Here is a 25119-nt window from a genome sequence, read left to right on the forward strand (position 1 = left end):
ATATGCAAGTAATGTGTGTCTAAAGTATGTCAAATAACAAATTCTTATTTAATTTTAGAAACTGTATCTTCATGAGGCAAAAAAAATACACTTCAAAGCTAGAACCCTATGGGTTACCTCCAGTTTATTATATGCAAGATGCCTGGAGAAGAGCCAAGATATGTGATTAAGAGAGAAATCATGCATCACCTGTACCCTCATAGCCACAACCAGCAGATACAGAGCTGTCTGGAAATGACTGAGTGTAATACAGGGTAGAATCATACCTAATTCCACAAGCAATTTGATAAGGAGTAGTCTTCCAGGATTCAGCATCAACCTGCTTGCCATCAGGCAATGTGACTTTAATGGGTTTACTATCATTTGTAGCTCTTTCTGCAAGAAGGGCATCATGTTCAGCTTTAAGTTTATTGTACATCTCTAAACGCTCATTGATAAATGCAGGCCAGGGATTCAGCTATATACAACGAAGGAAGAAAAAGGAAAGAATCAATGGATTATTAGAGTAATCTAGTATCACATTAGGTTAAGAATACAAACAGAATGGATATACTATTCACGTGCAGCTTTGTGACCATATCTATATATGTGCTTTAAGTAACAAATAATCATTGTTACTACAGATGAATTATATACACATAAGAACTAAGTTTAATAAAAATTATTACCTTGCAAAGTACTACTGTACACCTACTCAATAAACTACACATCTGCTAATAAGCTGTTAAACAGCTTATCAAACATCCGTTTCAATAAGCTACACAACAACAGAAATAATTTTTAAAAGACTGTAGAAGTTCAACATAAACCCAAATTTTTCTTACTAGGTCAAAAGAAAAGAAGGAACGCTTCTACTCTGAGCCACTCAGACAGGAGCTGACTCAAGCCTACACGTCAGCAGGACTATCAGGTTGGGTACAACTAAGGTTGTACAGCTCTGCAGCTGGCTCAGGGTCAGTGCCGGCCAGAAGCCAGCCCTCCCCTTGTTCAGCCAGAGGGATCTGTGTTTACCCACCAGGAGGGCAGACAGGCAGAGCAGGTAAGCAGGCTTCCCCCATGCCAGAGACCTGCTGCCCACCTCCTGGTGCAGAGGCAGGGTGGAAAGAGTAACAAGAGAAATCAGAGACGCTCTCCCATTACACCAATATAACTTCGTGCAAAAAGCAACAAAGACGCTTCACATAAAACTTGAGTAAAACAATAGGAGTAACAAACAAGACACTTTAGGGGGATGAACTGCACAGCAGACGAGGCAGCAACCAGAGCACCGCATCAGTCAGCCCTGCAGCAGCTTACCTCCATTCGCCCTCCATCGCTGGCTCCTTCCTTCGGTTTCTTCTTCCCACAGTCTGCCTTTTTTTCCTCCCCAGCGTCTACCTGAGGTGGGAGGGAAGCACCATTTCCTCACTGCCTCACACAGACGGCGCTGTAACCGCCCCCCTCTCCAGGTCCGGGTCAGAAAGGACCTCAGAGATCAGCCGGTTCCATCCCCTCTGCCTGGGGCAGGGACACCCCACACCAGGCTGCCTAAGCCCCAACCAGCCTGGCCCTGAACACCTCCGGGAATGGGGTCTCCACAGCTTCCCCGGGCAGCCTGTGCCAGTGCCTCACCACCCTCGTTGCGAAGACTTTCTTCCTAATGTCTAATCTCAGTCTTCCCCCTCTCAATGTAAAGACATCCCCTTTGTCCTAGCACTACACGTCCTTGTAAAAAAACCCTCCCCACCCTTCCTGCAGCCCCTTCAGGTATTGGAAGGAGCTCTAAAGTCTCCCCAAACCCTTCTCTTCTCCAGGCTGAGCATCCCCAGCTCTCTCAGCCTGTCCTCAGAGCAGAGCTGCTCCAGCCCTCGCATCATCATCGTGTCCCCCTCTGGACCCGCTCCAGAACAGACCCGTGTCCCCCCGCCACCGAGATCCCTCCTTGTTTCACCTCCGGGTAAATCCCCTCCTCCCCCCGAACTCGCTCGCTCGCTCGCTCCCTCCCCTCTTCCCGCTGCCCCGCAGCCGGGCGAGCCCCGCTCCCCCCACCACGGCGGCAGGGCCGCCCCTGCGGTCGCCGCGCGGAGCCCAGGCCCCACCTGCTCGCCAGCGCCCGCCATGGCCACACGCGGAGAGCAGCCGCGCAGGCGCAAAGGGGAGCGGCGGCTGATGCAACCGGGGCGGGGCGGGGGCGGGCGGCTGGGCTGGGCCGGGCCGGGCGCAGGGTTCAGGGCAGCTGCACAAGCGCCTGCCAGCACCTGTGAGGGTGGCTGCAGAGTCCTGATCCCTTTACCCCCAGAGTCACAGTATTACAGAATCATTTAGTCGGAAAAGGACTTTAAGATCATCAAGTCCAGCCACACCCGTCCACCACTAAACCATATCCCTGAGCACCAATTCTACCTGTCTTTTAAATTGCTTCAGAGAAGTCTCCAGGGAAACTTTATAGTGGCCTTCTAGTACCTAAAGGAGCTACGGAAAGCTGGGAAAGGGCTTTTCACAAGGGCATGGAGTAATACGATGAGGGGGAATGGCTTTAAATTGGAAGGGGAAAGATTTAAATTAGATACTAGGAAGAAATTCTTCATGCTGAGGGTGGTGAGGAACTGGCAGAGGTTGCCTGGGGAATTTGTGGCTGCCCCATCCCTGGAGGTGTTCAAGGCCAGGTTGGGTGGCATCATGAGCAGCCTGGTCTGGTGGGAGGTGTCCATGTCCCTGTCAGGGGGTTGGAAATGGGTAATCTATAAGATCATTCCAAAACCTTCTATGTTTCTATGGTTCTGTGATCCTTGTAGGTAAACTGTGAATAAATGAAACATTGTATCTCCTCAGCAGAATGTGTTTTTCCTCTGATCACATCTAACAACGGAGTCCCTCAAGAATCTAGGCCCCTCACCACAAGAAGGATGTTGAGGCTCTGGAGCGAGTCCAGAGAAAAGCAACAAAGCTGGTGAAGGGGCTGGAGAACAGGCCTTATGAGGAACGGCTGAGAGAGCTGGGGGTGTTTAGCCTGGAGAAGAGGAGGCTGAGCAGAGACCTCATTGCTCTCTACAACTACCTGAAAGGAGGTTGTAGAGAGGAGAGATCTGGCCTCTTCTCCCAAGTAACAGGGGACAGGACAAGGGGGAATGGCCTCAAGCTCCACCAGGGGAGGTTCAGGCTGAACATTAGGAAAATTCTTTTCACAGAAAGGGTCATTGGACACTGGCAAAGGCTGCCCAGGGAGGTGGTTGAGTCACCTTCCCTGGAGGTGTTTAAGGCACGGGTGGACGAGGTGCTAAGGGGCATGGTATAGTGTTTGATAGGAATGGTTGGACTCAATGATAAAGGTGGTCTTCTCCAAGCTAGTGATTCTGTGATTCTGTGATCTCTTCTCTTGAGTGACCAATGATAGAACCCAAGGGAATGGCAGGAAGATGTGTGAGGGAAGGTTTAAGTTGGATATCAGAAAAAGGTTCTTCACCCAGAGAGTGATGGGGCACTGGAACAGCTCCCCAGAGAAAGAGTCATGGCAGCAAGCCTGACAATGTATCAGAAGCGTTTGGACAATGCTTTCGGATATGTAGTGTGAATTTTGGTGTTTTATGCAGGGACAGGAGTTGGACCTGATGATCCTTGTGGGTCCCTTCCAGCTCAGGATATTCTATTATACTATGAAGGATGAATCAAGTAATGGGAGTACTCTTTGCAAAGCAGACTAAAACAAAATAAAATAAAATAAAATTGAGATTGACCAATGTCTGATTTGTACTTGCCGGGTGCAGTGGCACACTACTGTAATCCTAGCCAGGCAGGGGAGGCAAAGCCAGCCAGATTGACACCCATGGGTTCAAGGCTGCAGTGTGTGTGCTGCATCAGCTGGTATTGGCTGATGGACCTAGAGAGAGGCAGCAGCATCACTTAGTGTAGACCAAAAGCTGGAGCAGGTGGGGCCCAGCAACAAGTCTGCAGTGCATGGGGGCGACAGGCCACGGTGTAATGGGACAAGTGGAGAGATCATTTAAAATTTTTTCAGAGGGAGGGTCCAGGGAACTACAGGCCTGTCAGTCAGACCTCAGTGCCAGGGAAAAGTCATGGAACAGGCAATCTTGAGTGCTATCATACAGCACATGCAAGAAAACTGAGTGATCAGGCCCAGTCAACACGGGTTCATGAAAGGCAGGTCTTGCCAAACAAACCTGATCGCCTTCTATGACGAAGTGACACGACTACTGAATGAGGGAAAGGCTGTGGATGTATCTTCCCAGACTTCAGGAAAGCCTTTGACACAGTTTCTCACACCATTTTGCTTAGAAAACTGTCAGCCTCTGGCCTGGACAGGCACACACTCTCCTGGGTGGAAAACTGGTTGGATGGCCAGGCCCAGAGAGTGGTGGGAAATGGAGTTAATTCCAGTTGGAGGCCAGTTACAAGTGGTGTCCCCAGGACTGAGTGCTGGGTCCAGCTCTTTTCAATGTCTTTATCAATGACCTGGATGAAGGCATTGAGTACACCCTTAGCAAGTTTGCAGATGACACTAAGCTGGGTGGAAGTGTTGATCTACTGGAGGGTAGAGAGGCTCTACAAGGGGAGAGCTGGGGTTCAGCCTTGGGAAGAGGAGGCTGAGGGGAGACCTTATTGCTCTCTTCAACTGCCTGAAAAGAGGTTGTGGAGAGGAGGGAGCTGGCCTCTTCTCCCAGGTGACAGGGGACAGGACAAGAGGGAATGGCCTCAAGCTCCACCAGGGGAGGTTCAGGCTTGACATCAGAAAAAATTTTTCATGGAAACGGTCATTGGGCACTGGAACAGGCTGCCCAGGGAGGTGGTTGATTCACCTTCCCTGGAGGTGTTTAAGGCATGGGTGGACGAGGTGCTAAGGGGCATGGCTTAGCGTTTGATAGGAATGGTTGGACTCGATGATCCAGTGGGTCTCTTCCAACCTGGTTATTCTATGATTCTATGATCTCTTCTTCCAAGTTACAAGTGGCAGGATGACAGGATATGGCCTCAAGTTGCACCAGGGGAGATTTAGATTGGATATTAGGAAAAATTTCTTCACTAGAAGAGTGGTGAAGCAGTGGATCAGGCTGCCCAGGGAAGTGATGGAGTCTCCTTCCTTAGAGGTGTTAAAAAAATGTATTTCAGGGCATGGTTTTGTAGGCATGATGATGTCAGCTGGATGATTGCACTGGATGATCTTGGAGGTCTTTTCCAACGCTTATGATTTTATGACTTCCCAGGATCTGAGGAGATCCTATCAGATCTGGACAATGGAGTATGCCCACTTTGCTTGTCCCTGTCCAGAGGGGAGGTTTGGTGGAGGTTAGGGGGCTGAAGGGTACTGGTGTCTGTAATAAAATAGTGTGATACTCAGGCACAGGTTTTTTGCTTTGTAACCTTCCTCTCTGTCGCTATTCCTTGCTGGAGGGAAGACTCGCACAGCTAATATGGTTGATAGGCAAGCTTCATTTATTCATCAGAAAGCACGCATTATAGTGTGGGTGCTCATCAATATTCATGATTATCGATACCTGATTGGTTCACAACAAAAGTTACAGTTGCAAGAATTCCCGACTTACCGAGCTTACTTCCTCATTCCTCCTAACCACAACGTCCTGTTTTTGTGCAAAAGCTCTTGTCAAGGTCGGTCTGTCCTTGACAGCTCAGCCCAGCTCCTGAATGTCCATGTGCCCCTGCCCTCGTAGCCATGCTTCCACAATTCCCCCTTTTTCTTTTTGTACTGGCCACACCGACTGCATTGCCTTGTCTAACATACGTTGTATACAATTTAACAAACAGGGTAACAATAGTAACACAGAAAAGATAACAATCAATATAATTCTAACACAAACTATTTCCCGGATCTATCTTGAGATTCTCAAGGATTGCAACTAGTCGTCAAATGGGTTGCTAACCACTCTAAGTTTCCTCATATTGCTTTCAAGCTCTTTTAAGTGTGCATGGATAGAAGCAGAATGATCAGATAGGTTTATGCAGTACATACCTTCGAAATCTTCACAACTATGCCCGTGAGCTAATAGCAAAAAGTCGATTGCTGCACGATTCTGCAATACTGCATGTCGGATGTTACCAACATCCAAAAGTAACTCAAATATTACTTGCGAGGTTATATTAATCTGTTTACCGGTCCAACAAGCTAGACGTCTTAGCTGCATGACAGCCTGAGCTGAGGCAACCTCTGACGCAAATATAGATGCTGTAATAATTGAGGGAGGTTGCCATAGCGCAACTTGGTCGTTGCATCTTGGGGTCAGCCATTTTGCCCCCTGCTTTTGTCGGGACTTTGGAGCCATTCCCCTAGCTTTTAATAACTGCTGAATAGAGAGGGTAAACATGGTAAGTCGGCCAAAATAACAAGGACCTCCTGCAGCTCGGGAGGGAATTCCCTGCCATGCGCCGTCTCCACAGATTAAAAATATTCCAGGAGGTAGTCGTCTGGGAAGATCACTGGAGTTAACGGGCTTGCTCCAATTCCCACAATATATAGTTTCGTCCCTATATATAGGGTTGGTACGGGATATGATCGTTCCGCTTGTGCGATAATATTGTTTTCGTTTTTCAACAATATTTACTCCTAAGCCTGCAAAACCAAACTGTAAACAATAATTGCCGGGGGCAGAGCCTAATAAGTCCAATTCTTCAGGCTCGGAGCCTGTTGTATTCAAGCCTTGAGCTATATACTATGCCTGCGCCCCAATGAGATTATTTATGAAGAACTTCCCGGTGCTATTACCACAAAGATTAACCGTTCCTGTAACAGGAGAACTGGTCAGAAGCTCACATAACATCTCATTGGCGGCCTGCGGGGTTTTCCACCCGCTTGTCCAGGCCCCAAATTCAGTTGCATTATGACTGTTGTCTCACGGTACTCTAACTAGACGTGTCTTAAAGGGATCACTGGGGGTACTCATAGATAAACAAAAGCTTTCCTGGCCTATCTGGTTGGCTCAGGTGACCCACATATTCTGGCAGCTATCAATCCTGTGAATGGCTGTTACGCACTGTCCCGCGAGCATGAAGACGGCAAAGGTCATCCCAATTCCTAGGGTCCACCTGCCACAGACTTGGAATCCCAATGCCCGTCTTACAGACACTATCCAAAATAACAGCGTCATGCTGGGCGATAACTCTCTTGCTCTCCCAATATAATGACCAAGCCAACTGTAAGTTTTCTCGCGCCCCTAAATCTTCTATTAGCTCAAGTCCTTCTCAACCCGGACACCCTGTAAATTCTTGAAGTCCCCTTTGTGACGTGGCGCGATACCACTTAAAAACACAATTGGCACACCATAGTGTCTGCAACCTTTGTTGGAAGACCCACCATTGCTTTCTACAACCTCCACACAATATTTTTATCCAAGCCTTACTCCCGCGCTTATGACACTTATAGCAGACGCAACTGACCGCCAGGTGCCTAGTGGTATGGGTTAATTTGACGATTATGGAAACAACCTGATCTCTATTTTCTGCCGTATATTGCTTATTCAGCACCTGGTTGAGTTCCTGCAGTGGTGCCCGTATCAGACAGACAAGTCTCTTCCGCTGCCATTCCTCAGGGTCCATTCACTGGTTTAGTCTATCGACTCGGGACCCAAAGAGAGCCTGTAGAGGTAAGCACACACATGTGACCTCGGCCCAAGTATTGGACCTCAGCCGGTCCTTGCCACGTTCCTGTTCTTGGGTCGCGGTACATGACCGACATTCGTGTCTGTTGGGTTTCTTCCAATGCTATGCAATGGTGTCGTATAGCTGGTGGCAACTGTGACTGTCTAAAAAAACATAAGTGGTTTAATACAAACAGACTTTTGGTGATCATCCACATAATGGTATATGATTGTTTCAGGCCACTCCTTATGCAGCGGTACAAGCGCAGAGTCCACATACAGCTGACATATAGTGGGCGAGTTCTGCATTCCCTGGGGTAATACTGTCCATTCGTAACGCTGCACCGGTCTTTCTTTGCTAATCGCTGGCAAGGAGAAGGTAAACCGCTGTGTGTCCACAGGATGTAATTGAATGGTGAAAAAGCAGTCTTTGAGATCAATGATGAGTAGGTGCCATCCTTGCGGGATCATAGAGGCGCTAGGCATTCCAGGCTGAAGGGCCCCCATTTCTTGCATTTGGGCGTTAACTGCATACAGATAGTGTAAAAGACGGTATTTACCAGACTTTATCACGAAAATAGGCATATTCCATGGACTAGTTGAGGGTTTTAAATGTCCTTGTTGTAACTGCTCATAGACCAATGCATGGGCTTGTTGTAGACTTTCCTTTTTCAACGGCCACTGCTCGACCCATACTGAGCTGTCTACTGTCCATGTCAACTGGATTGGCAAAGTCCTGTCAGTGGCCGAAATTAAAAATTTTGGCGCATATCTGTGAGCATTAGTCCCAACTGTGACAACACATCTCAGCCCAACAAGGCACTTATGTTCAGTGGAAGGTTAATAACTGATACAGGTAAGGTTACCGAGCATCCCTCTAATGTGATTTTTACAGGTAAGCTCTTCCGAGCAGCATTGAGTCCACCTACTCCTTCAATTGTACTGTGGGCTTCCTTGAGAGGCCAGTTGTGCGGCCATGCGTGCGAGGCTATAATGCTCATATCTGCTCCCGTGTCCAATAAAGCCCTTAAACAAATTGTTTCCTTGTTGAGTGTTACTGTAATGGTTGTCATGGGGCGATCTCCTAGCCCCAATGTTAGTAGGGCTAGGCCTCCTGTAGAACCAAATCCCTGATCTCCTCTTATTTTTACTGATTCTTGTGGGGCAGGAACGAAGGGTGGCAAGGGTACGAGCTGGGCGATGCAGCTTCCTTCTGCTATTATTATCAGTGGAAAGTCCGTTTTTGCCATAATTTCTATTTCTCCCGTATACTCCAGATCAATGAGGCCTACTGCCACTTCTAGTCCCTTCATAAAAGACGAAGATCGTCCTATCCATAACGCAGATACCGGATGACCATGAATTTTAACAGGTCCCTGTATTCACGTGGGAATCCGGGTAGAACGGGTGTCCATCAGAGTGACAGTTACTGCGGCTGCCAGGTCCAGCCCTGCTGATCCGCTGGTGTAGGGACGGAGCTGGGAGGAAGGTTGGAGGAGCTGACCATCAAGGTTGCGGGAGTCGCACTTGGTGTCTGCGCGTGGCGGCTCTGGGCGCTCGGGCGTCCGTTTCCCGCTTGGCAATGACATGCGGTTCCGCTGTGGGTGTCCGATCGGCAGCTAGGACACCAGACGGTTGGTTGGCGGCACATCCTTCGAATGTGACCGGATCGTCCGCAACGAAAGCACTTTAACGGACCGCCTCCTGGTCTTTGTCGAGGTATGAGGGTTGACTGCCGGAGTGGTGCCAAGGCTGCCAATACTTGTTCCTGACTACTAACTATTGCCCTCCCTATTTCTTTAACTGCTTCTACCAACACGGTTTGTGGTCCCACGGGTACCCTGCTCATTCGATCAAGCATCACTTCAATTGAGGCATCCCCAGGGAGGGTGACTAAAACTGAGTGCGTGGTTGAATTACAGTTTTGCAGTATACATTGCCTTAAAAGACCCCCTTTCATCCAGTCTTGGACATCTACCTCCTGGTCAATAGCGGCTGAAACTTTGTCGACAAAACTGGCGAAAGGTTCATCTCTGCCTTGCCTAATCCCCATGTATGTGGGCATACCCGTTGAGACCTTGACTCTCCCGAGGGCTTCTGAAGTTAACCTCATCGCTTCCCTTAGCTTAGCGGGCCCCCGCGTCGCTTGGTGATCTGAGTTAGAAAACGGCCCTACTCCCATGAGTTCCTCATACGTAACCTTGTTGAGTGGATGGCCCTGATCATGCTGTGTGTTAGCGCTGGCAACGCATAGCTCATGCCAGTGAGCCTGCCACAACAACTGTTGTGATTAAGGATCATTTTCGTAATAGTTCGAATACCATTTTGTAAGAGAATATTCTGGCTCCAAATATAGTTCAGCATTTGTTTAGCGGGTTCTCCATGAATCCCTGTCTCATTTATTGTAGCTCTTAGTTGAGCGATAAGTTTCCAATCCAGGGAGATTACGGTACCCACGAGCCCTTGAGGCTGCTGAACGCATGTGACAGGGAAGGCTTGACCGACCGCCTCTGCCAAAATACTAGCAGCCTCAAAGTCTCCGTCATCTACTGCATCTCGTAAAATTTGTTTCCATTTTTGTGCATTAATATTGGGTTCTCTACGCCTTGGCGTAGGGCTGCTAACACGGGGCACTTCCACCTCCCCCTCACTATGGTATTTTGCTGCCTCTCCTTCTAGTTTGGACTTCTCCTCCGGAGCTGAGGTAGCTGGGCCTAGGGAAGGGTTGTTGTCCCTAGGGGATAAGGGCTCCGGGAGTAGAGGAGCCGAGGGGATTACGACATTCACAGGAGAAGGGGGCAGAGTGATTTGTTGCCTTCCTAACTGAATTATACCATCAGAGGGGTTTGGGGGTTTTCCTGACAATGACTCTGATGCGGTTGATGGACTTTTTGGATTTAAGTATTGGTTAGCTTGCTGGGCAATCTTTTGTTCTGCCTGGTGCTGTTTGAGGCAGTTTATGACTGCTCGCCAGGGACGGGACAACTTTTTGGCTGTCTTATCGTCATCAATAACAGCTGCCCACAATGTGTCCCCTAGAGCGCTCCATTCCTCAATGCAAAAAACTGTGTTGGGATCGCTAAAATGCATCTTAGCTGTTCCATACATTAATAATTTGATCACCTCCTTTTTCAGGTCTAAATCCTGTACTTTTCGCTTTTCTAAAAAGCACACTAACAAATCATATGCTGCCTGCCTTTCCATCTCTAATTTCTATATCGACCTCGAGCTTTTTGGCAGCCTTACCGGCAACTCCTGTTGCTTTGACGGCGGGCGGCAGCTCTGGGCGGCGAGATCCCCTCTGTAGGGTCGATCCAGATGCGAGGACTTGTTGCTAGTTCGTCCTTGTTATCTCCTAGCGGCTGCAACTAGCGCTTTCCCGGACTCACAGCAAGCGTAGCTGAGCGGTGTCACGTCGAGCGCTATCACACCGGGGTCACCAGATGTCGCTATTCCTTGCTGGAGGAAAGACTCGCACAGCTAATATGGTTGATAGGCAAGCTTCGTTTATTCATCAGAAGGCACGCATTATATTGTGGCTGCTCATCAATATTCATGATTATCGATACCTGATTGGATCACAACAAAAGTTACAGTTCCAAGAATTCCCGACTTACCGAGCTTACTTCCTCATTCCTCCTAACCACAACGTCCTGTTTTTGTGCAAAAGCTCTTGTCAAGGTCGGTCTGTCCTTGACAGCTCAGCCCAGCTCCTGAATGTCCATGTGCCCCTGCCCTCGTAGCCATGCTTCCACACCTCTCCTTCTCTCCTTGCTGTTGCTTTTACATAATAAATAAAATCTTCTTTTAGCAAGGTTACTTTTTCTCAGCACATTCTTGTATGGGCTCCCTGAGGGGTCTGTCTCAAGGCCCTTACTGCATTTGGTGAAGTGGTACAGCAGCCTAATGTAAGAAAGATGTTTATGACAAGGTTTCATGTTTTTGGAAATCTTGGCACAGCATCCTTACTTGGAAGAGTCTAAAATCAGGGGTCATGCTTGGCTTGGACCTCTGCCACCTGCAGAGCACCCACTGCTTCTGCTTGTTGTAACAGTCGCTTCTTCATCTGCAGCAATGAGTCGGGATTTTAAAGCATTTCAGTCAGCTACAGTGTGCTTAGTTTTACCTCAGACTCTGTAGACTGTAAGAAAAAGTGCAGGTAAATTATGCAGGTTTGCATAGCTTTAAAATACTGGTAATGCAGTGGTGGAGAATGGATGAGAGAACATCACCACATTACTTGATCACAAATGTAGGACCTTAACAAAATTGCAAATATTTGTATTTTTTAAGATATTAAAATGCAAAGGTGTAGTAAATATGAACTTAAAGAATCAGGTCTAGACCTGAATAATTTACTTGTTGTCTAAAAGGAGACTATGAGCAGCATAAATATTAGAAAAAATATTTCTTAAACAGCTACATTTAATAATATAAGATGTTCTATAGCAATACAATGTTTAATGATAAAAAGGATGATTATTTTTAAATACTAATTTTTGGGTTTGCTATATCTTCTAAAGTCTCTTTGTGTGAATGAATTACAACTAGCTAAAAGACTACATTGCAAAACTTACAGATAGATTATCTAATCCTCAAATGAACAAGACCTTGTACTGATACTGTTAAAGAGGTGACTGAAACTTCAAATGCAATCGGGAGAACTAAGGGGGAACTGTCCCTTTTTCCAGCAGATGGCAGTAGCAAAACACGCAGTGCTGGTGAGAAACGACTCCACATGATGCCCGGCTCACCCTTCTTGCCTTTAGATAACAGAATTTATGGCATAAAATACAAGAATAAGTTCCTTTTACTGGATTCACTCTTTAAGCAGCGTAATTAAAGACGTGTGACCTAATTTAACTGGACTCTAAGTCAGTGCAATTTGATTTCAGTGTACCGTAATGGTTATCACCATGTAAGTGAATGGATATTTCTGCTTCATTTGAAGTTTGTTGGAAAAAAATGTGATTGGAAAGTTTGACTGGTATTGCAACATCGTTTGGCTTATGTTTCATTTAGGAAAGCTGAAAAAATCAAAATACAATAAAAATGAAAACAAAATGAAAATGAAATCAGAATGAATACTAAAATGTAAAATAATTAACATTTAAGAAAAGAGATTTTTAAAAAAGCTAATCAGAATATTAAAAGGGAGAAAAAAAACCAGCATAACAAAGAGTACGATTGAGGAAGAGAAAGATATGATATTTTAAGGAAAATATTTCACAATCTGTAACACACCTACACCATTTACTTTCACTAGCTGCTCTAGGGAAACTCATCTAACTTCTCATGCAGCACTCACCTTTCTGTAAAGTGTCTTGGTTTTGTGATGTTTGATGTACATTGAATACACCCTGTTCACTGTAGACCTTTTACTAATTTTTCAAACTCCCAGCTAATTTGAGAACCAAATTGTGTGATAGTCACCCATTTACATCCAAGATTCAAAATAAATCATTTGGATTCAAGGTCTAGTGGATTTCTTCGAGCCCACATCAAGAAAAGTGCTATCAGCTCCTCTTACAAAATGATGCAGATATGGGAATCTCATCTTTGAGAATATAAATCTTTTTGTGCAGTTTTCTGCTGTATTAATCTCTCCCAGGCTGGTAGAACAAAGCTGCATACTTCATGGAAGCTCAGTAAAGCATGCTTAAAAATGCAGACTCAGAAATTAACAACACTTGATATTATATAAAAAATAAAGCAAGCTGCCATTTCACCTGTGAAAATAACAGAAATCCTGATTCAGACTTGAACATGCTGGGAAAACAGAGTATAATCATTGGCTTTTGATAGTTTTCAACTTTGCGGCCTTAAGATTAAAAGAAAATAGCTGTCTTTTTAGAAGAATAAGAAAATTAACTGATATTTCAGGTAAAGGAGGAGGACAGATTTATTTTGTTTCTATGTCTATTATGGCTTCACGTATAGCAACTATGGTATGTGGTCCAGTAGTATTCACGGTGCCAAGGAGTCTGCCAAATCTACCAGGCAATTTCCTGCTTCTTCCAGAAGAGATCATGGAATCATAGAATCACTTGGTTGGAAAAAACCTTTGAGATCATGGAGTCCAACCATACTTGTCCCCTAAGAAACCAAATGCCTGAGCACCTCATCTACCTGCCTTTTAAATACCTCCAGGAACTCAATCACCTCCCTGGGCAGCCTGTTCCAGTGCCCAATGACCCTTTCTGTGAAAAATTTTTTCTTAATGTCCAGCCTAAACCTCCCCTGGTGGAGCTTGAGGCCATTTCCTCCTGTCCAATTGCCTGTCACTTGGGAGAAGAGACCTGCACCCAACTCACTACAGCCTCCTTTCAGATAGTTGTAGACAGCGATACGGTCTCCCCTCAGCCTCCTCTTCTCTAGGCTCAACAACCCCAGATACCTCATGCACTCCTCGTAAGACTTGTTCTCCTGGCCCTTCATCAGCTTTGTTGCCCTTCTCTGGATGTGCTTCAGGACCTCAATGTCTTTCGTGTAGCAAGGGGCCCAAAGGCGAACACAGGGTTTGAGGCACAGCCTTACCAGTGCTGAGTACAGCAGGAGAATCACTTCTCTGGTCCTGTTGGCCACACTGTTTCTGAGACAGGCAAAGATGCTATTTGCCTTCTTGACCACCTGGGCACACTGCTGACTCATATTCTGCTGGCTGTTGACCAACATCCCCAGGTCATTCTACTCCAGGCGGCTTTCCAGCTGCTCTTCCCCAAGCCTGTAGCACTGCATGGGGTTTTGTGTCCCAAGTGCAGGGCTCTGCCATTGGTCTCAGCCCATCAGTCCAGCCTGTTCAGATCCCTTTGCAGAGCCTCCCTACCCTCCAGCATTTTGACGCTTCCACCCAGCTTAGTGTCATCCATGAACTTACTAAGGGTACATTCAATCCATTCACCCAGGTCAGTGATAAAGATATTGAACAGGATTGGACCCAGCACTGAGCCCTGGGGGACACCACTTGTGACAAGCCTCCAACTGGATTTAACTCTATTTACCACCACTCTTTGGGCCTGGCGACTGGGTCAGTTTTTAAGCCGGCAGAGGATACTCCTGTCCAGGCCAGTAGTAGACAGTTTCTCAAGCCAAATTCTATGAGAAGCAGCGTCAAAGGCGTTACTAAAGTCCAAGTACACAACATCCACAGCCTTTCCCTCATCCATTAAGCAGGTAATCTCGTCATAGAAGGCAATCGGGTTGGTTTGGCAGAACCTGCCTTTCATAAACCCATGCTGACTGCGCCTGATCACCTGGTTCTCTTGCATGTGCTGTGTGATAGCACTCAAGATGACCTGTTCCATGACTTTCCCTGGCACTGAGGTCAGACTGACAGGCCTGGAGTTCCCTGGTTCCTCCCTCCCGCTCTTCTCATACAGGGTCATAACATTTTCCCATCAAGTGAAACTTCCCCGGTCTGCCTCCACTGCTGGCAGATGTTGGAAAGGTGTCTGATGAGCACCTTTAGCAGCTCCCTTAATACTCTTGTGTGGATTGCATCTGGCCCCATAGACTTGTGAATGTCTAGTTGACTGAGCAGGTCTCTAACCATTTCCTCCTAGATCACTGGAGCTTTGTTCTGCTCTCCCTCCCTGTCTCCTGGCTCACGAGGCTGAGTACCCTGAGAACGTCTTACCTTACTATTAAAGACTGAGGCAAAGAAGACAGCAGTCATTTAAAATGTTCACAATCGCATATATTGAGCAGGAAGGGCGATACACTGAAAAAATTAATAATGTATGTCCTTAGCTGTCCTTCATGACAACTTCAACTATTGCAATGAACTAAAATTAAATATCCAATCGATACAACATTCACCCAAAGTTCTGGCTCTTGGATCCAGCCTTGCCTTTTCTGCATAAATTTAAGTTAGCTTTTACTATAACTGAGCATCATCAAGATAGTCTACTACATAGAACGTTTTTCCCCATATGTGGGATTTTCTGAAAGCCCAAATACTTTTGTGGTAACCTTTCTTTCCCTAACAAAAAGCTTTGATGGTTCATTTTAGTGTGTATCTCAGAATTTGAAGTCTAAGACCATAGTTTATTTCAGATATTTTTGTGATGATGGAATTCCAGTCTCTGAATACCTCTTTTTGCCTTTAAATGTCACTTACGTTTTTTCCCCTGAGAACAGTCTTTTCTGTGCCTGTAAAAAGAGATCACAGATATATTAATTATTATTATAATTATTAAATATTATTATTAAATATTATTATATTAATACCTATACAATGAAAAGTTAAATGTCATAACTTATGAAATTTAAAAAATAATTAGCCCAAAAAAAATGATTAGCCTGATCAGATATCCTTCCTGCTACTCTCAGCAGAAAAAGAAGTGATTGGCACATCATGGAGGCTAAATTGTTCATTCATATTCTCTGTAGGCAGAGTCCTCCACACTAAGCCATGACATGGCACATGGAGGCATTTCCTACACACTGTGATTAGAAGCAAGGAATTAGTTTCTGAGTCACTCTTTTGGTACAGTCCCTAACCATCGATTTTCTAAATTCAATTTCTTACTTCAAGCAATATCCATCACACTCTGTAGCACTGAAAACACTCTCCAAACACCAAAGGACAAAAAGTTCTTCCATTAGCTTCTCGTCCACAGGCTCCATCAGACAACCTGGGGGGGAGTGGCAGGAAGCATAGGAAGAGCAGATGTTGCATTCTAGGGTTTTGTTTCCTTTGAACATATTTTTCATTGCAGTTATGACTTAATTCCACACATTTCCAGTAAAATTTACTTTATTTGAAAAGTATGTTCTCAGTTTCTTATTTAGCCATGACTCAAATGTTCTGGTGATCTTCTCATTAACATCCCCTTTTAACGGTGTTTCATGGATACAATTCCATAACACTGCTTCAAATAAAGAAACACAGAAAGCTGATGGAAATAGCAACATCTTAACTGTGAATTTTGTCAAACTGCTTGTGACAAGTTACGTGAAGTCTTTCTTCTTTGTATCATTTTTGTTTAGAAGTACTTAGAATATTACTAAAAATAATATTACACTGGTAAATAATTTTAAGGTTTAACATCTACAGGAACGGAGGATGCAAAATTCTCCTTAGTGAGCAGTAGCTTACAGTAGATGGATTCTTGAGGGTCTCCGTTGTTAGAGGCTGATCAGAAGAAGAACATATTGGGGGGGGGGGGTGGTGGGGGTGTGGAGATGCAATATTTCAGTTATTCAAAGTTTACTTAGGAGAAAGACAGAATCATAGAATGACTTGGGTCGGAAGCAACCTTAAAGATCATCCATGGACATGTCCCACCAGAGCAGGCTACTCACCACCCCATCCAACCTGGCCTTGAACACCCCCAGTGATGGGGCACCCACAGTTTCCCTGGGCAACCTGGGCCAGTGCCTCACCACCCTCATCACAAAGAGTTTCTTCCTAACATCTAGTCTAAATCTTCCCCCTTTCAATTTAAAGACATTCTCCCTCGTGCTGTCACTCCACAACCTTGTAAACAGTGCCTCCCCAGCTTTCTTTTAGGCCTCCTTCAGGTACTGGTAGGTCACTATAAGGTCTCCCCGGAACCTTCTCTTCCCCAGGCTGAACAATACCAACTCTTTCAGCCTGTCCTCATAGCAGAGGTGCTCCAGCCCTTTGATCATCTCTGTAGCCTCCTCTGGACATGTTCCAACAGTTCCACGTCCTTCTTATGTTGGGGATTCCAAGAAGGGGATGGGGTGCCTTGGCAATAGCATGGAATAGAAGAAAAACAACCTATCTTTAAAACATTTCTCCTCCATGTAGGGACCACAACATCTGTTTTCAGTCTTCTCTTCGCTAGACTAAGCAAACTTATGTTTTGAGCCTGTCTCAGGGAAACATTCTTCCAGACTTTTGTTCTTCCCTTCTGAACTTGCCAGTTTGTCTCTATTTCTCTCGAAACAATAAAGTTCAAAGGAGACAGAGTACACCTGCGGAGCGGAGAGGACTGTTGCTCAGACCTGACATACAGCACTTCTGCTAATGTAACAGCATCGTATTGTTCACTCGTGTTCAGACTGTGACTCTTCAGGATGAGCCAGCCAGCTAGGGGCTGGAGACCAGTCTGCAAAGCCCCTTCCTTGAGATCAGCTACTGCTAGGATGGATGTGCAAGTGCACAAGTGCACCTACACTTCCAAAAGGCCTCTCTGTCTTTCAGAGAGGACGAGGACATATCCATTTCCTCTTCCTCTGCTTCTGGCAGCTTCAAGAAGTGATCTCTTCTGCACTGCCGCGTTACTGCCTCCTAACAGGAACTAGAACCTGTGAATCTCTGTCAATGTTGTTTGTTGACCTCTTACCCATCTCAGTCAAATTAAGTGACATTAACTAGCATATGACATGACCGGCTCTTCATTAAGTGCAAGACCTCCTCCTTTGACTTGTTTTGGCACATGACACCTCATTGACTACTGCTGTCCCACTTTTTGCTCTGTGCTTTTTTCATTACTCTTCTGTCTTCCTCCACCCACCCATCTGTTCCTGGAGCCTTTGTCCTTCTCAGCTGGAAATCTAATTTGTTCCCATTTCAGTGATGTGACAACAAATGACAAATATGTGTTCCACCAAGTCCATGTATTCCCTCTTTTATTGCATTAGGCCTTTCATAAACTGAAAATAACAGAACTCCTGTAGCACGTATTTTAATTTTTAATTAAAGTGTTTAATTAAATACTTTAAGTCACTACCTGCTGCTTTGGAGAAAAACTCTACTTCTTACAATAGAAGATATTTTATTCCATACTTTCATGTCTGAGCAGCAATAATATCTAAATCTTGAGCGAAGTTCTGAGTTGGGTCTGAAGACTTCCATGGACATTACACGAACACCTTCCATCCATCAAATGGGACTCTGGCCATATAGTGCGGGACTACATGATGATCTGTTGGTCCTTGATCTTCATACCTTGTAAATCAGTCTTTCACCTGACTCTCACATCAGGCAGAAAGTAGCACAAGAACAGTCTCGTCTTCACAGCTTCAGCTCTCCAGGCTCCCTGCCTGGGTAGGAACTAGAATGCAAATGTTTCACTGAGCTGTGCTACTAATAACAGAAGTAGACAGTATGAAACTCATTTTAACTTGACTTGGTATGTTTTTCCCACATTAATCTCTTTAAAGTTTTTGGAAACTCCACCTCCTTCCATGTAGTGAAACACCAAATGACATTACTCCTTACTGCATCTGGAATGACATCTGATAAAATTTGATACAACAGAGTTACCAACAATTAAGCAGGTGCTATTCAGCTGAAAGGGGAAAAAGGACCTGCCTCCTTTTTCAGTGTCATATGAACTGAATTTACAGACAGTCTCTGGAAGTCAAAGCGCAGTACTATAGGAAACCCTTCCAAAAGAGGGGATGGCTGGACAAAATAAGAACTAATTTTAAAACAGAGCTAGATCCATCAGTAAAAGGCATTCTTCAAGTGCATTTTTGTGCAGAGGAACATATGACTGCTGCTAATTGCAGAATGAGAAGTGTGATGATCTTGGAGATTTTTTCAATTCTGTGTTTTCTAAAAAGACTTTTCAGCATTTCTCTCTTTCCCTCAAAAGCCAATGATTACTCAAGAACTTGTAATATCATATCTCAAAATCAAGAAAGAGAAAAATCAAGTCACTGCAACAAGACCTGTCAGTAGTGTCAAAAGTGAGGTTCCCCCTGCATGTGTTTTGCATAACTTATTCATTAAGTAACACTTAGTGAAAAAGACCTAGGGAGACCACAGAGCTAATGGCAGCTCTAAGGGCTTCCTGCCTCCTGTCTCTGATGGCTCATTGCTGTCTGTTCAGATCTCTCACCCTGCTGTACCAACACAACCACAAACTGTATCAACGAACTCATCTGGCTTAAAAAGATAGTCCACATTTTCCCTCAGGATATTCTTAAAGATTAATCAGCTCTAGGCCTGATATTAGTATGTAAACCAGCACTGCCTGTAGTGTTGAATATCCAGCTAAAGCATAGATGTCTGGTTTCTTTGTGTCATAAGACTTCTGTTGCATTTATACGGGAATACACATGAAAGTAGCACATCAAAATAGTTCCTGTCTTGAGATTATATACAGCAGCAGTCCAACCCTGTGGCTGACACTGGATCTGGGATGTCTGATCCCAACTCTGTTTTTGAGGGACGTCATGACAATATTTTTAACATTTCTTTTACAGGCAACATGGGTGCCTATTGTAGAGTTACCAAAACTCAGGCAGAAACGATCTTTCCTTTACAAGTCCTTCTAAGTCCTCTGTATAGACTTTGAATGCACGTGAGGAACAAAGTGGCCAATGTCCTGTTCATCTCAGTGGTGACCATCCAAGGCTAAACTGAACCCAGGAAAGAGTAGAAAGTATTTATGTTAGTAGACTGGATTTCATTGGTGGTTGGATTTATACTTGGATTACACTTACAGTTTTACAAGGAATTCCCGTATAAATAAAAAGACCTCTTGAACTCAAATGGCTGACACCTGGGACTGGTTCAAAAATAAGATCTCTCTTTTACAGCCCGTGTTAACTGATTTCAAAACCACCACAACACAACTTCCACAGTAGAGCATTGTATTACTCATAGGTTTCCAATAAACCCCCAAGAACACAGACTCTTGTTTGTGGGTGGTACAGAAATGACACCTGCACGGCATCAATAACCATGCTATACAAGCAGGGCACTTTTTCATTTGTGGATTTATGAGTAATGCCATACTCCATTGCCCTTGAAGGCTAACCCTTTTATTTCCACTTGTGACCTGGGTTATGCTCAGCCTGGTCAGTCATTTTGATTTTCCTCATTTATCTTTCAGGGAAGTTTGCAAGTATTGCACTGCTTCTGAGTGTTTGCCCACATTGCCTGCTCCATGTTTGGCACTAGTTCAACACCATGCAAGCTCTTAGCATGGAATTATAGAATGACCTTAGTTGGAAGGGACTCGTAAGTGTCATCTAATTCAACCCCTATCCCTGCAAAGGCCAACCCCAAAATGCACAACTTGTGTCTTGTGTAGCACAACACTCATATGCCACAAATAGACAGACAGATCACCTCACACGTACAAACCACCTGCCAAATTTTATAGTGAGAATAGAGTGACTTGCATTTGAATAGCAGTTCTTGGCTTTTATTAGCAGCTACTTACCTTCAAAGTCGGCCCTGGGAATTGATTCTCAGCTGGTTCTTTTTAATAAGGTCATATTAACAAATGAGTCCATGATTTCTAGTTGGCCTTTGAATTCTTACACCTTTACTTGTTTGGCTGCTTGCTGTTAGTATAATCTCAGAGACTACATTTTGCGGATACTGAATTGAGAATTACTTCAATAGATACCCATCTATACATAATAAGAAGACCAAGTTCTCCCTGGCATAGTGTTATAATTGGAATACCATAAAAATATAGCATACTTTCTTATTACTAATCAGACTAATTTAAAAAAAATCCCCAAACTGAAATGAAATGTAAGGATTGATTCTTGTTACCCAAGGTGTTTTCTTTCTGGGAAGGATGTGCTTTGGAAAATCTTTGGTAGGACGCAGCTAAGAATCAGTGTCCATCTGTCCTTGGAGGATTACCAGTGCTTTCATGTCTCAGGAGAAGGCAGAGGAATCAGTCCAGCTTTTCCCTGGACTATACAAAGAAAATGAAAGAGGTTTCCCAGTATTATTTCTAATACCCTTATTCAGCAGTGTGGGGCAGGTAACGTCCCTCAAAGTCCTGGCCCAAAGCAAGTGTATTCCATGTGGTGCTCTGAATGTGCTGTTGTGTTATTGGTTGGGTACAGGGTTGGGGTGAGTATAAAGCTCAGTTGCTGGGGATGGACAGCAACGGAACTACATGATAAACAAGTTGCAATGGGATGGTGCACACACAGGGCAGTGGAAACACTGCATTTACACTGTTAACCTTTTTCTGCTTGAAGAACTACTTGAAGGAACATCACTCTTTCTAACCTTGGAAATCACACCTGATTAAACACAAACACATTTTTATGTCCCTGTCCCTTACTCACAGGCTCCCTGCTCCTCCTTCCATTCCGAACTGAAGGGCCTAAGTAAAAAAGAAGTTGCCAGAACTTTTTAAGTATAATAACTAAGATATCTTAATGATTATATTTATTGAAAAATATGGACCTCTTCTGTAGTCATGTCTTTTTTAGGTTTCTTTCATTTCAGAAATGAAAAACATAGTCGTAGCAAAGTTATTGTTGCAGCTGTAGACAGGCAAGAGTTATTTATTTTTTTAATTAATACTAGTCATGGGGAGAGAAAAATGTGCTTTTTAATAGTCTGTAAAGCAACTACTTCAGTTTAGAAGTGGCTGGGGTACTGAAGAGAAAGTAGTTCACAATAGAAACATAATATTGTGCACGCTGTTCTTGTTTGAAAAAAAACTTCAAAAGATGATTTTGCCTGTCCTTCACAGAACTTGCAGAATTTCTTCCTGCAGTTTTCAGAGGATAACCTTCCTGAGATGGGTGATAAGTTATTAGAAACTGAAAAATGCTATATACAATTTGTGACAATTTTAATGACATCATAGAAATGAAAAACTATTTCTCTGTATTAAAATAAACATGAATCTGAACAAGGTCTATATTTCCTTGGCAGTGTATCATATACTTAGATACATTCATTACTAAGGTATACAGTTTATTGTTCATGCAGACTAGGGCATTAATTCGAAAGGAAACATGGAATGTAATTCCAACATGCTGTCTTGATGGGCTGCCGCTGTAAAATAGGGTTATTCTCACAACTTCTCAAGCAAATCTATTACCTATCTTCAACTTTTTTTGTGCATAAAATATGTCAGATCTGATTTATCCCTGCTATAATGCCAGATAGATGGGCCTGAAAAAGAACAGGAGAAGAAATGAGGTGACTGAAAGCTTATCATGGAAGAGCTAATGAGACATCTTTATTTCAAGGTCGTTAATGTTGTTCCTGCATGCAGTGAAGGGCAGTGCTTCAGGGAGTCTCCAAGTCTTATGATGCAAATGATGGTATGTATCCAGTTCTTTGCTGGATATATAGCATGCAGAAATAAGGCTGTTACACAACACATGTGCTGACTGTGATTTATACTGTATCAGTCCCAAGGTATTAATTGAGTATTTCCTGAAGCTACTGTAACTCATATCAGTTGCCAATGATCTAATTTTGATAAATCAGGGTACTTCCCTAGCATTCCTACCTGTTATAATTCTTCTTATGCCAGATTGAGACCTCTTAGAACAATTTTGAGACCAGGATTTTTCTGTAAGACATAGCAGCGCTGCATTTTGCCTGGGTATTTATCTCACCGAAGATTTCCTGATTTGTTGTCCTCCCCCTTTCCACCTTACATTAGGTGTTGCTCTGTAGATGTGAGGAAAGACAGCAAGTATTGATCAGATTCCATTGGGTCACCAGGCTGGGTTTTAGACCCATAATTTGCTTGCTTTAGGAGAGTACCTCCTTTTTTGAAATACTCTCTGAAAGCATGAGCAGAATCTGGTACTAGTTGTGGGTGGGCAGTTGTTGGACTATCAGTCTTTATGATCCTAGCATCTGCCTTTACATAATTGAACAGCCCATCTCTCGTGGAGCTGCACCTCAGCTCATCTTTCAGCATTGGCAGGAGAGGTGTCACGCTGTGTGACTGCTGGGGACCAGCAAGCCATGATTTTAGTAGTGTTATTTAAGACAAGTAGTGTAGTGAAGAGATGATCTTGCGATCGCCCTAGGCCTCTGGAACATAACAGCTTGCCTTCCCACGTTTAGTTCTGCCTATTTGTAAAATTTACCTTACTTTCTGCATGAAGTGGCAGCTGTTTAGATAGCAAAAGTAGTGAGTTCTGCAAAGTGTTACTACTGTATGTATGTACACTTAAGTTTTGTGTGTTTCGCCATCTTATAGTTCTTGGATACACATCTATGCAAAAGTTGGTGTCCATGAAAAGAAGAGTAAGTAAATATAAACCCTTTCCATTTGTTTTTTTAGCATCATATTGGCTCATCTTGAGTTTTCATTCTGCAATATTTTCACCCAAAAGCTGCGTTGCATTTTTATATAACATAAGTAAACGAAACACAAGAAAAGACACCCAGATACAACATGTCATGGCAAGAAATCCCTTAGGTGTGTCCTAGAAGAATATAGATTCCTTGAAATCAAAATAGAATAGTTTTCTTGATAAAAGAAGGAAAGAATTTTAAAGTTTGAATGATGGGATGTATTTGCAGGGCAGATGATGTTAAAATATTTCATCTTTTCAACCTCTAGGGGGGACTATGTTTTCAGTGAACCTGTCTGTGAAGAATTTTCTACAGCTCCAGCAGGCAGTTCAGACTGTTGCTAATGCTAGCTAGAGCAAGTTAAGTGATTCTTGATCTGTGTATGGATTATTGGGGGGGTGGGTGTGGAGGGTGGGAAAGCCTGTGTTTGAAATTACTTTAGTCCTAAAGGGCCAGCCTGAAATCTCTGCTCTCACTGCAGTCTGTGGGCATTCTGCCTGCTACTGATTGATGACTACAGGATTTGTTCCTATTAAAAAGCATTTGTGTAGCTGAAAAAAATAATGTCTGTGGAGAAATGTTGGATTTATAGCTATGGAAAATACTGTAAGTGAACTAATGATGAGGTGGATTAAGTGACATTTTGAATTGGGATTAACAAGTAAATTCTCATGCTTAACTTTCTGGCTCAGAAAAGTAAATCAATCATAGGCTTGGATTTTTCTCTATAAAACAACCTAGGGTGAAGGGGAACAACTGAAATGTTCATGACACTTTGATTCTGCAGACTCCCATAAGGCTAAACGCAACTGCTCAGGTGAGTAAGGACCACATACCGAGGAGCAAATCTTTTTCTGAAAGCAACAAAACTGTTCTTTAATACTGCTACTGCTACGCAGTTCTGGCTAGATGCCTTTTGTTTCTTTTCCCCCCTCATGTTGTCCCTGCTTCTCCCACTTTTACTCACTCCCAGCAGCACTTTACCTCACAAGGAGCAGCCAGTGTGAAGAGGTGGCAGCCTTGTGATTTGTGGATTTGCTATCTCCTCTGTTGTATTTACATAGCTTATGCTCAAATAAGGCAGCTAGGAGCATATGGAGCTCACACTTAAAATGAAAAAGATATTCCAGTGGGGGAAGGAGGGAATCAAGAGAGATCTGTCCAGATTTCGGTGTTGTAAACACATCTGTAGGGTCACCATAAAGCAGTGACTACAAAGGTCAGCATTTCAAAATGTGTCTTAAGAAAATGTTTTTGCAAGCTTTGTGGTGAAGATGGCTGGGATGTTGTATATTGTAACATTCTGCTTAATCTCTACTGTGTTATACGGAGTCATTTGCAACAAAAAATGCCTGACATAACTTATGGTACAGGGACATACACAACCAGCTTCACCAGGGTGGCTGTTTATGTAATCTTCAAGAACGCTCTGAAGTTTGGTTCAGTAATCAAATAAAACTACGTGAGAGGCAGATTTCTCAGAGATGCCTCCCATCTTTGAGTTTCTGAGCTTCTTTATTTTAACGA

At 44.0% G+C, this 25119-nt stretch overlaps 1 protein-coding gene across 2 annotated transcripts in view; it reads right to left on the reverse strand.

The window, feature by feature from the left end:
• The window catches only part of TARS1 (threonyl-tRNA synthetase 1), a 43765-nt gene that overhangs the window by 15579 nt on the left and 3067 nt on the right, over positions 1-25119 (reverse strand). Inside the window, exons 1-3 of one of the 2 annotated variants that reach the window (XM_069880101.1) lie at positions 2079-2115; positions 1297-1377; positions 267-457 (exon numbers count right to left, since the gene is read on the reverse strand). In XM_069880101.1, coding sequence (XP_069736202.1) covers positions 267-457; positions 1297-1377; positions 2079-2099 — 293 coding nt within the window. In that variant the 5' untranslated portion in view covers positions 2100-2115. Of the gene's footprint in view, positions 1-266; positions 458-1296; positions 1378-2078; positions 2116-25119 lie in introns of those variants that run through there. The other variant, XM_069880102.1, reaches the window with a different exon arrangement.

The sequence above is a fragment of the Phaenicophaeus curvirostris genome, chromosome Z (assembly GCF_032191515.1).
Source record: "Phaenicophaeus curvirostris isolate KB17595 chromosome Z, BPBGC_Pcur_1.0, whole genome shotgun sequence".
NCBI lineage: Eukaryota > Metazoa > Chordata > Aves > Cuculiformes > Cuculidae > Phaenicophaeus > Phaenicophaeus curvirostris.